This window comes from Zerene cesonia, chromosome 25 (genome assembly GCF_012273895.1).
Source record: "Zerene cesonia ecotype Mississippi chromosome 25, Zerene_cesonia_1.1, whole genome shotgun sequence".
NCBI lineage: Eukaryota > Metazoa > Arthropoda > Insecta > Lepidoptera > Pieridae > Zerene > Zerene cesonia.
The window spans coordinates 2,835,934-2,849,143 of NC_052126.1; the positions used below are offsets into that span (position 1 = coordinate 2,835,934).

Consider the following 13,210-nt stretch of genomic DNA (forward strand, 5'->3'; position numbering starts at 1 on the left):
TTGATTATTAGTTAACTTTAATTTCAGGCCTGGAAGCAATGACGAGGACGGTTGGTTCCGTTTTATCATAGATAACTTCGAAAGGCACTATGGTGGCAACCGCGCGCCATTTGGCTTCTTCATTCACGAAGGCACTGTTCGCACCCAGCCTGGTCTAAGGCGGGCTCTCATTCGATTCATGGACATGATCAATTCAATGAGCGATGTTTTCATGGTAAGATTATTTCACTATGTTTTTTTTTTTTTTGATCCAGCCTTTACATTTTCCAATTAATTCCATGAAATACTATGCTTATATTTGGACAAATGTTAAGAAGTGACTCTCTTGTTGACCTATTGAATATTGAATATTTGTTAATCACTTCTTGGTACTAACTTCTCCGTTCGGAGTGTCGTTTGTGAATAAAGTTTTTAACTTCATAGTATTGAAAGCACTTCAATAAATTTGACTCATTACATAGCGTAGAACTAAATATTTTCCTAAATCAAGTTTCATTGATCGGAATCCATACGTGAAATACAGCTATACAGTTCACTTACATTTTGATTCTTAATGTTACCTTCGTTCTCCAGGTAAACACTGGTGAAATGTTGGACTGGGTGCAGAACCCGGTGCCTTTGGGCGAGTACATCCAGAAGCCTTGCAGACTGACGACGCCAGCTCGTTGCCGCCCCGCCAGCTGTGGTCCCCTTGTTGCGCCGCATAAGGAGGTTCGTTTTAGTTTTATTTTAATAAAGTTTCTTGTGGTTTATTTCCATACGTGAGGAATGTGAAAATTAACAGGCTTTTCAGCCTATAGATTAGCCTGTTAGATTAATATCCATTTATGTATGTAAACCTATGCTAGGCTACCTGCTTATCCCTACTAGTCCCTACTAATATTATAAATGCGAAAGTAACTCTGTCTGTCTGTCTGTTACGCTTTCACGCCTAAACCACTAAACCGATTTTGATAAAATTTGGTATGAAGATAGAACGGAACTTGGGAAAGGACATAAGATACTTTTTATCGCGAAAAAAGGGTAGAAAGAGTTGAAAGAGGGGATGAAAGTTTGTATGAAAGTTCGTTATTGTCAAACTGATTTTGATTAAACTTGGTATGAAGATGTGTGGGATGGTGGGAAAGAACAAACCATACTTTTTAATGCGAAAAAAATACTCCTTACCATGTCGCGCGATACAAGCGAATTATACGCGGGCGAAGCCGCGGGCGAAAAGCTAGTAGTTCATATGAATGACTGCAGATTGTACTTACAAAAAAAAATGTGTGTACACGGACACTTCGAACTGAACTTTTTCCAGTCAGTGAAATGTTTTTTGCAGCAGTTTAAAAATGTTTTAAGCCCAATGTGAGAATTGGAAAATATAATTTATAATAAAACAAATGATTGTGTTCATGATTTTCATCAATAAATGTAATAAAATGTTATCATTTCTATCCGTAGGAGCTGTTCTACATGCAAGTCTGTGCAAGATGCCCCCGCACCTACCCTTGGCTGGGAAATCCTCTCGGGGAATAAATTTCTGACCAATGAAATAATATAGCTCTTACCTACCATTTGTTTATTATTTTTCTTTCCTTGCTTTAAAAAAGCATAATTATGCCATAAGACTTGTTTCATTTACGTTAAAATGTTTATTAACGCATACATCAAGGAATGACTTAGCTCTTTTATTAACCGCGACGAAACTGTAAAAGAAAACATCGTCAGGAAACCGGCATGACCAAGAATATAAAGTTCAAACAAACACATGTGCCATCAACCCACACTAATAAGGTCTGTGTCCTTGCAGTGCGAACATTCGTGGACTTACGATGATCATGTTGAAGGAAAGAATTGTTGATTAAATAAAATATCCAGTAAATCACATCTAGCAGTAAAGTGGAAACTATTTTTAGATTAAATTTTCCCTCCAAAGACGTGTAATCAAATCTCGCTCAATACAAAATTGAAGAAATATAAGACAAAGGTAATTGCCTCATTGACTTGGGAATAAGGAATAATCTAAAGGTAGCACCTTGAAAAATTGTGTAGGCGGCAGGTCTTTATAAAATTTATCAAAATGGATTTGAATTAAATGTTTTATTACGTTACCATCGTGAGGAAACCGGCATGTCCAAGAATCAAAAAGTTCGACGACATGTGACATCTGCCAACCCGCACTTGGCCAGCGTGGTGGATTATGGCCTGAACCCTCATAGGAGGCCTGTGTCCCAGCAGTGGGAACATATAAGGGCTGATGATGATGATGATGATGATGTTTTATTACGTTGAATAACGTGAAAATATATAAGTAATATAAGACCGTTTAAAGAGTAGGAAGTTAATATATGAATATGACTATCAAGAAACAAATTATATTACAAGGTACGTTTAAATAATTATTTTCAAGAAAAGACAATCAAGCTTTAAAATAAAGAAAGAATTATCCGAATCAATCCATTGACCCAGTCGAAAGTTATAATGCAGTTGAAGTGAAAATTCTCCTTTTTTGTAGTCGGTTTAACGTCATCCTGTTCGGTGATAAAATTCTTATAAATAGAGACGTCTATTTTTAGCATCAAAAATAATGTATGTTCATTTTATTTGCACTATTAATTTAAGTTACAATAATAAAGGAGATAATATATAAAACTTGTGAAATAACTGCACTAAATAATATATAAAACTATTGAGAAGTAACTGTGTTCATTTTTCATATTTAGGAACTTATTAATAACTTACGGTAATTCCATTTACTGATTATTAAAAACATTGATAAAAAGCAAGTAAATTAAAAATTTACCTCGATGATTTCTGTATGAAAGTTCACGCTTCAAACATTTATGTGTCTACAGTACTATATAATACTCTACCAGTAAAGCAAAAAGATCGAACTTTATCAAAAAGCATTCTAGAATATGCTACTGTTTTTCAAGTCCAGCTAAAGCAAAAAGAGGTGTTTCTAAAAACTAAAAAAAATGAGAAATATGTAAGATTAATATTGTATACTATAAAGTTCTATATAGCTAACGGTTCAACATTATTCGAGGAATAACAAGAAAGCAATTAATTTTAACCAAAAGAGGTTCCTAGAAGCCAAAAAGTTAGTGACATAGAAACATAAAGTGTAATTTGAATTTCGAAAACTAATTTTGATTAAAACAAAGATGTTTCTAGTCTATGATATTGCGTACATAATACACAACCTGTATTATATACGTCGTGAAAATAGACGCTTCTAATAAAACTTCATTTAGTTCGTTCGAGAAAAATATCGTAAAAGCCATTCAAAAGAACGGACTTTTCTTGCCAAAACACCTTCTATATTAAATTATACGCAAGGCATTCGGATGTAAGTCACGTTTTAAAATCAATAATTTATGCCTGTATGAGTAAAATCTTAAGCTCTGAATAATATTTGGGAGTGAAAACAAACTTTAAGGTAATATTTGTATACGAAAAATGCTTAGAAAATCTCAAAATTATCATAAGAATTACTCTTAAACTATTATTGATTATGATATATCGGCAATTTCTTGTTATACCTTTCAGTTTAATTTTCATTTTTCAACATAGTCCTAAAATCTGTCGAAATTAATAAATATCTCATGAATCAAAATTTGAAGATTGCTAAGCCCGCCCTCTAACAAATTACAACGAAAGCTTTTCATATTGCCATCTTTCAGAGCTCAATGACGTCTAACTACGAATCATTGCAGTACATTGTAAGTTATAAAGATGGCGCTTTTATAAATAAAATTATTACAGCGTTCAAATAATTGCCGTAATATTGAATTCTATTTTATTCTCAAATCAAAGTTGTAAAACAATAATGATTATTAAACTTTTTTTTCAATGTATTGTCTCATTATCTACAACACCACTACATACTAAAAGCGGTGTAGGAAAACATCATCTCTCAACGCGCACTTGGCCCGTGTGGTGGTTTATTCATTACACCCTCAAAGCAGACCCGCTTCCCTGCAGTGGGAATCCATTATAATGATCGATGATGATGAAGAATTTTTGTAACATTAATTAGTTACTCAGTGACTTTTTCATTAATTTTGGCTCTCTAAAGTTTAAACAAATAGAATCTATTCTTTTATTAAAAATTTATGTGGAATATTGGTTTAAAATTAAATACAATCAAATTAAAACACATGATTTTAAATACATTTTATTATGTAATTTACACCGATACCTAACTATTATCTTAAAAACGGTTATAATGAGTCTTTGATTGAACCTAACAATGCAGTATCCTGCTATTATACAATTATTAATCGTAATATCAAAGCTTTATTACATACGAAAGGATTTCTAGGCATGAAAAATACTATAATTTCATGTAAAATTTGGTATTAACTTCATTATAAATTATTTCATCAAAACATGTGGTAATCTTTGACATATATATTATTTCTACTGTTTAAGGTGAACCAATACAAAACATATCATTGGAAATGGTAGGTAATAATGTTATTTTATGTTAAAAAAGATTAATTATTAAAGTAATAATTACAATACTTCAAAAATACTGCCTTAAACTGTTAACATTATTTTATAAAATCCATTAAATTATTCTAAATATGATGTACACATAAAAAGTATTATTTACATGCATAAGTACATTAAATATAAGTTAAGAAAAACTATATTGACGGTGATTCTATTACATTTGAGGATTACCTCTCGCTCGCTCTTATGAATCACGGATGAATGGGACAGACAATACAACATGCAATTTTATTCTGGACCTATCTCGCTCTTTCGTATAAGTATCAAGGATGAATATATATTAAATTTATTAATTTTCAAAAGGCATTTAAGAACTTTGTATTAGTTTTAATTATCACCCATCACCATCGTTATAAATTTAATCGCTATGCATCACTTCATTGTTTTTGGCGGGAAAGACAAGGCCATAGACTTCACAGACTATAAATGCGATCAAACGTTTTGGTTGACTTAATGGGCGCAAACAAAACAGTGTCGTAATAGAATCACATCCGATTTTAGCGAAAGCTATCACAATCTAATAAAACAATTTACTAAATATAATCAATAATTTACAATGCTTACTTATATTAAAACATGAAGATTGAATGAAAAGATTCCCTTCTGAGGTAGAACGTAAAAATAACTTAACGCTAATAAGTACATATTGCGAATTTATTTACATTTATGAAATATTCATACAAAAAAAGTGCTTTATTGCGGTGTACCTACATGTCAAATTAAATAAAGGATGTTAAAATTCGGACAATTTGGTTCACAATTAGAAAAAATATCTAATTAGGTATATGGTATATGACCAATATTTTTAAAGCATTTTGAAATAAATGTAGTGATAGTCCGTGATACTGTAACATAATTTAGAATTAAATTATTAAATACCTAAACTAAAATATTAACAAATAAACTATTTACAACTTTTTACATAAAACGTAAAATATAATAAGTTAGTAGTTAATACTGTAAATAATATTAAAGCTTATTAAAATTACACAATGCTAATAATTATATTAAATAAATCAGTCCATTGAAAAACTTATTCTAAGATTGAATAACATAAATTACTCAATTACGAACATTTTAATAACGGAAGTGTCCTTAATGACAACTCCTTACGATGACAGTTGTATAAATGTTGAAATGTCAAAATATAGAAAATTCCATTAAAATAAGAAATTTAGTATTTAAAACATCAATATGGAAAATTTAAAATGATTGGTTATTGATTGTTTCGCGGAAAATTCGATATAAAACATAACACACAATCAATTCAAACTGTGAAATAAAACAGATATGATACGCTTTTCATGTACCGAATGTTCACCGTTTTTCGGTTTCAATGGAGCGTTCTATTCTTAACCAGTTGAAAATTTACATTTTAAATTATGGTTTGTTAATCAAATTTAAGCATTTCGGTACAAAACAGGTATTTTTATTGTAAGTTTCCATTGAAATTAAAGTTCATTTTCCAAATTGCAATCTTAATATCTTGTTTGAAAAACAAAACTTTTTATTTTCAAAACTCTGTCTGAATGATTTTTAAAAAAGACATTAAAAAATATATTTGACATAGGTATTCAATATTGCAGGGGTACCCTTGTGTGAGTAGCCCTGTATAAGAAACAATTTGTAAAACTATTATATTCCCAAAAATCAAAAATTTTATATTCAAGAACTGAATGAAACTTCAAATCGTCCGTTCCAAAGAGTAACTGGTCACAAACGTGGTGATCACAAAACAAATATTCCATACTCAAAAACGCCTCAAAAACCGTTAATTCAATCCAGCTTCAATGCATGCAAACTGAATTGAATTATCTGTATCCGAATCATAGAAGTCAAATAAAACATTCCATTTTCGAATCGCCCGTTCCAAATTCCAAATTCAAATTAATTACACACATGGTGGTCGCGCTTGGAGCGGCAGATCTCGCAGTGCACGCGGCAGCACCATACGAAGCGGCAGCGGCACTTCTCCTCGTGGTCGCGCACGCGCGTCTGGTACCCGCGGCCGCAGCACAGCAGGCGGCACCCGTCCAGCCCCGCGGAGGTGCGGTTGCACGTGCGCCCGCGGGTGCCGAGGATGCCTAGCCTGGGTAAGAGAGATAGTATCATTTACGGGGTAGGAAAAAAAAAGAAAAAGATATTATGGACAGAAAGCTGCATGAAAGGAAATTTGTAACTAAACCTGCATGACTTTCTCATGACTACTATGTTATTGAGACTGAATTCAGTGACTTAATGAAGTATACCGAATTCGTTTGTTTTGCTATTATTAACTACCTGTTAGCACCATGTTACATAGGTACAATTTTTTTAATTATTTATTTATTTATTTATTTATTTATCCAAATCACATGCCATTACAGGTTACAACCCAATGCGACAGCGACTTACAACGAAAAAAGAAACTTACAACTAAACCTAACTAATAATGACAATATTGATACCTGCAGGCTATTCACTCATAAAATTATGGCAATAACTATGACAGTGTTGCTGACCGGTAAAAAAACAAAATCTAATTCTACATGAGGAAAAAGTTCAGAATACATAGTAACACATCTCAATTAATGTGAAGCGTTATTATAAACGACAGCCTAACAAAATTGCACAAAGAAAGTAAAACATTTCATATATTTATTTAAATCAGCATAGATATCTATAAATTCAAACAATGAATGAAACTTACTCATCATTAGGTTCGCAGTAATCCGGAGAATCTTCAAGATAAACCAGGTCAGTTTTATTCGGTTTCTTCATATCAGAGTGTATCGGCCGCAGCTTTCTTATGTTCTTGCCCCTTTTCCGTTCCACGACCTGTAATATAAAAATAACTAACTGAACACTACAATTGCAATTTCATTACAATCAACAAACTGTACACTACAAGGGTTTAAAGACTTAGTAATGCCTTATATTTCAAAAGTTTACTTCTACCAAGCTACAGTTTTTTGAGCTAAAAGCTGATAAATATTCACGTAGGTGCATACTTTTAGCTATTATAATCTTAATTTATTCAGTCTTTGATATCAACACCTGTAATCTCTGCATTGCGCATGGCCATGGTACACACGCCTGCTTATTTACCTTCATATATTTTCTATCAAGGAGAAAGTATATTTGCTAGTTTCTCTTTTTATAGAGATAGTTAGGAGACTAGAGAGCGACATGGGCTACATTTTACCTCGGCAAAACATTTAATTCCTATGAGAATTTCCCTTAATTACGTGGGTAAACAGGTTAGTGGAAGGCTATTTAAACTACAACGCCATACTAGTATATGTTATCTGTGGCCGTACCTTAACATGCGACGCGCCCTCATAGCGCGTGGTGAGCGCGTCGCCGACCAACCGTAGCTGCGGCAGGCGGCGCCAGCACACGCGCACCGAGCACGAGCCCGACATGCCGTGGCACTTGCATACGCGCTGCATGCGCCCGCGCACCGCCTGCGGGACGGTTGATCTTTGAGAACCATGGTATCACGTTTTGTTGGTACTCGAAACGGTGGAGGAAAACATCGTGAATAATGTGAAAGAATTCAATGTTCGATGAACTGACACTGAATTCAAGTAACAATGAATGCCAACACGCATTTGATGGATTATGACCAGAACCCTCATAGGAAGGTTGACTCCCTGCAGTAAAATAGGAACATATATCGGCAGATTATGATGATGATGATTATTCTTAGTACCATTATGTTAGAAAACTAAATCATATTCAATACTTCACAGAAGGTTGAATTGGGTATTATAATTTAGGCAAATATGGATGAAAAAGATGTTAAACATTTTGTATCTACAAAATATTCAACGCTGATGTCGCTCAAAGACCGAATGCACTCATTCGGTCTTTGAGCGACATTTAACTAAATTGAATGTTAAATTTAATGAAACAAATAACGATCAGTTAGTTATATAGCTAATCGTTCCAAAAGAAAAAACAAAATTTAGTATTAGTTTTAGTCTTATTTATAGGCAAAATGATACTGTTAATTACGTCATAACTATCATTTCTATATAAATCGCGAGTTTCCCCCACTTACCCGACGTCCTGCCTCATTATTATGTAAATTCATCAGCCCTTCATCAGTTTCCTTATCTTCTTTGGCATCAACAAAGTCACGACTGAATATTTCTCCATATCTTATATCCTGAAAACAAATATTCCTTATAATACATATCCTAAATCCACAAATTGTGTTTAATATATAAATGGAGATATAATTCAACACTTTCCGTCTCAGTTAGTTATTTGGCATGTTAATTAAAGCCAAGACGACATTGATATGGGATAATTCATCTTAAAATACGACAGATATAGTTATTCTTTGAATATAATTACTAATGACGCTATTCCACGTCTTTTGAACTATTTGTGAACTAATTGTATTTGTGCGTATTATATGCGTAAGTATTTGTCACCTTTTTCTATTTTTCTTTTGCATTGGTGCAAATAAAGAGTTATCAATCAATCAATCAATCAATCGATCCATTAATCAATCAATCAATTACCTCCGAGCAACCTCCCCACTGCCAATGTCTTGGAGTTCGTTTCCTCACTCGGGCATCACAGGAACACTCGTTGAGTTCGCCCCGACTGCATGCTCTAGCCACTGAGTGGGCCAACGCAGCTGACGAGAGAGCGTGGACGAAAGCGGCTTCTCGAGATTCTGAAAGGTTATGCATAAGATTGAGCATATATAGTTCACCCATGGGTCCCGGGGAAGCCGTTGGTAACGTCGGATTCCTACTAACTAAAACCCCACTGTGTTCCATCGAGCCGCATTCGAGAAGGGTACTTATTGGAATTCGTCCGCGACATTTATATATATTAATATGAAAAGGCCATAATTAATAACGCATATAGTTTATTAAGTACCTAACGATATTTTTAAGTCACTTATGTAATTCATAGCATATTTATAATAACTGAAAATACTTCGTCACCAGTATCATAGGCATATTTTTAGGTTTGCAATGAATGCGTCATATAACATTTCTTGTAAACTTACATCAGGAGATTATTGTAAATAAACATTCTATTCGATTTTATATACAATATTTGATAGATTTTCATGGAAACGATTCCAGTTTTCTCGCTGTTTATACATAGAATCGATATAGTTCAAATTCGTTAAGTTAAACATTGAAACCTGATAACAATTATGCACTTCCCATGTTCTATATTTCGAAAAAAATCAGTTCATTGACCATCACCAATTCCAAGAACCAATATCATTGACCTCCGCAAGGGTTCATTTTGTTCAAGCCTCCAACATTGGCCGGCACCGTGGAAGGTCAAGTTATATTGGTCCGATGATCGTAGGGTTTGTTTAACAAACGGACGGGTTCCATCAACGCGTACGCACGTGATCTCGGTAATAGACAATTGAAAATAAACAAATGCCATGAAGAAGTAATTCCTTGAAAGTCTTGAAGTGATGTAATGTGTGGGTGATCCACTTTTATACAAGACGCTGTGGAGTTGTTCTTAGCTATTTTTGTTTCAGACGAACACTTATTTAAAGCTGGATGTAATAGGATAATAAAATTCACTCTTCCTGGATAGGAATGAAAATATATTTTACGTATACCTAGGTGGCTTATGAAATATAATTACAATAATACAGGTCTCGACTAGTGTCTAGAGAAACCTTGGCTTCTATCACATAATTTTTGTAATATTAATAACATGTAAAAATGATTACAAGTGAAAATAATGCTATAATTATTAAGTAAAATTACAACGGAATTATTTAGATACATGACGGAGACAGATTTTTTCGAACAATAATTATTATCGTCGTACCTCTATGTACGAGTACATATTAATTGTATGAAATATGAAAAGAATATTCAAAAGCATTGTTCTACATTCTAAAAATGAGTATTCATAAATATATTATTTAAATACCATTTTATTCCATTCCACATAGATATTGGGACATAACTGGGGCATCGAAAAAAAATACGTTTCGATTTTCATGTATTTTAAAACGTCATCATCAATTATATTGACGCGAATGTCTTCATTATAAACAATATAAAAATCACGTGACACGTCGTGATTTGTCGCCATGCTTGTGACATCATAATCTTAAAGCATTTTATGACAGCAAGATATGACAATCACTAACGACAATCACAGATTTTATATCTGTATGTGGTTTAATAACTCTTTGCTTTCACCTCCATTGTGTCTACATACATCACAGATTTTTAATATAATTTTTTAAATGAAAAAAAAAACAAAAACAGAATACTATTCTTGTGCTAAATAAATTATAAATTTCCCATGTATCGCACAATAAATCAAAAACCCCAATTTTTATAAAATGTAAATTTCAAAATCTCCAACACTCCCAAAGGCACAAAATAATTCACGCCAATGTTTTCACAATCCTCTAAGCACATCTGTATTTACAAGAGTATCAGCTTAAAACCACCTGTATGTACTAATTGAAGTTACAAAGGAAATGAACAGTTCAAACGATACACCGTCCTTTGATCCTAAAAGGGCTGTTTACTTGATATTATTTTCTAATTCTGGATGATTTAGTATCGTGTTATACAAAGTACGTCGGTGGTTTGGACTGGCGTGATACTTTGGAAAAAGCTGTTTTATAATGACGTAGATAATACATATTCTACTTAATTTGAAATAACATCAATTTATTCTAGCTGTAATTAAATTTATACTATGAAATACCTATTTATAGTATGAATATATTGTTATCATTAGACGTAAATTTAAATGAGCGTTTACGCGTTGTGGCAACAGCGTGCTAGCTGTATAGATTTTTATCTGTGTTTTATTCGCGCTTTTTTTTCTTTTTGACTCTATAGTGCATTTTTATAAGAGCTACATTTGTAGCCAATTAAAACAGCGACTACAAAGGTTCTGTTTAGCTTATTAGTCCGCTATAACGACTTGGATTGGATGAATTAGATGTTCGTAGGGTGTAAGAGGATAATCTTTAGAAATGCTGATCAAATTATAGAATATGACATGAAAAAAACATATGCTATACTAGCTGCACCCCGCGGTTTTACCCGCGTAAGTCCGTATCCCGTACGAATATCGGGATAAAAAGTAGCCTTTATGTTATTCTAGTTGTCCAGCTATCTACGTACCAAATTTCATTGCAATCGGTTCAGTAGTTTTGCGTGAAAGAGCAACAAACACACACATATCCTTACAAACTTTGGCGTTTATAATATTAGGATTTCGGGACAGCCCGGTTAAAGGCGGAGCATGCTATTTGTCAGGTATAAAAATCTATCAATAAGTCTTAGATAGACTATCGGGAAGTTTAGATATTCAGTTTTACTTCATCAGCAAGTTGTGAAACTGTCATGTGTTATTATTATATACTTACTAAATTTCAGTACTCCGCCGAAGATATCCGTGGAGTTCTCAACCGTACTGCAATTCCACCGACTGTTCCGGAATTGATGCTGACACTCCTCCACGGCTTGCATCGCTCCCGTTTGTAACACCTGAAATTACAATAGATTTTCTTAGCGAATTTTCTAGAAGGCGAAAAAGAGAAGGATTGTATGTAGTATGAATAAATTGGACTATATTGTTATCAATAAGTAGGGATGACAAGAAATCTATAATTATAAATAGCTTTAGCGTTGACCACCGACACTACTGGACTGATTTCAAAATTTATTACAGCGTTGAATATGTGTGCTGTAGAGCATATATGTAACACAGGCGAAGCCGGGGCGAAACGAAGAAAAGAAAGAAAAGGAAATGTAAATGACTTCGTTATAGCCCTATGATAATGTATCGTTTACTAAAAGTTATAAATGTAACCATACGATTGTTACACTTATAACTTTTCGTACACAAACGAACAGACATGAAATAAGTCTCACATCAACCAAACATAGAGTCTTTTATATTACTTACTATCAATATTTTTACTAAAGAATTTTCAAATAACGATCAACTATAAAAGTTCAAAATGATGATCGATCTTCTATCGGAATCAGGATTTAAATTTCAAATTATACCCAAAAAGGCGTTTGTATCGCAAGATATCGCATAATATTTTATATCTCTTCTAGGTTTTAATATTAAAAGTTTGTACTATCTTTGCTTCTTTACGAATAATATAAAGTTGAATAGTTTATTTATTTGAATCTGCAAATAACAATAACTATTGGACTGATGCAAAATTCTTTTGTCGTTGAATATATATGTGATCCCTGAGTGCTATAAGCTTTGTATGTACCACGTGTAAAGGCGGGGTGAACAGCTAGTTATCATATAAAAATTAACAAAAACTACCAGGGAATTCGTTAATGAAACGAACAACAACGAACGAAATGCTACAACATTACCTTCAAGTTTTCCCATAAATTAAAGAGAAAACAATTCCAAAGTTATATCCAATAAAAAATAATACGTCACAATTAATAGATTTCCATTTTATGACCGTCCTGTGTATTAACGTTAGCAATTATAGAACTATTTCGAAGCACCCATAATCCTAAATTTATGCGAGTTTAAAGATCAAAGCGCATGCGCATAACGGATGTGAACATAAATTGTATACCGTATCACCTAGCTATTGATATTTGCATAAATATCATCTCAACATTAAGCGCATAATTGCATATACCTAGTCTTGCCATAAATATTGTAATAAAGAAAAAAGAAAATTGTTAACTGCAAATAACATTTATTA

The 13,210-nt window shown here is 33.0% G+C and overlaps 2 protein-coding genes across 2 annotated transcripts in view; one reads left to right on the forward strand and one right to left on the reverse strand.

Moving 5' to 3' along the window:
* LOC119836742 (chitin deacetylase 8) overlaps positions 1-1,521 on the forward strand; it is a 4,697-nt gene extending 3,176 nt beyond the window's left edge. The window contains exons 4-6 of the mRNA XM_038362190.1: positions 28-214; positions 574-711; positions 1,447-1,521. Of these exons, the coding sequence (XP_038218118.1) occupies positions 28-214; positions 574-711; positions 1,447-1,521 (400 nt within the window). The remainder of the gene's footprint in view (positions 1-27; positions 215-573; positions 712-1,446) is intronic.
* Positions 1,522-5,550: 4,029 nt separating this feature from the next.
* Positions 5,551-13,210, reverse strand: part of LOC119836640 (protein Wnt-4-like) — a 53,463-nt gene continuing 45,803 nt past the window's right edge. Inside the window, exons 3-8 of the mRNA XM_038362024.1 lie at positions 11,888-12,008; positions 9,021-9,178; positions 8,552-8,659; positions 7,806-7,952; positions 7,196-7,323; positions 5,551-6,595 (exon numbers count right to left, since the gene is read on the reverse strand). Coding sequence (XP_038217952.1) covers positions 6,394-6,595; positions 7,196-7,323; positions 7,806-7,952; positions 8,552-8,659; positions 9,021-9,178; positions 11,888-12,008 — 864 coding nt within the window. The 3' untranslated portion in view covers positions 5,551-6,393. The remainder of the gene's footprint in view (positions 6,596-7,195; positions 7,324-7,805; positions 7,953-8,551; positions 8,660-9,020; positions 9,179-11,887; positions 12,009-13,210) is intronic.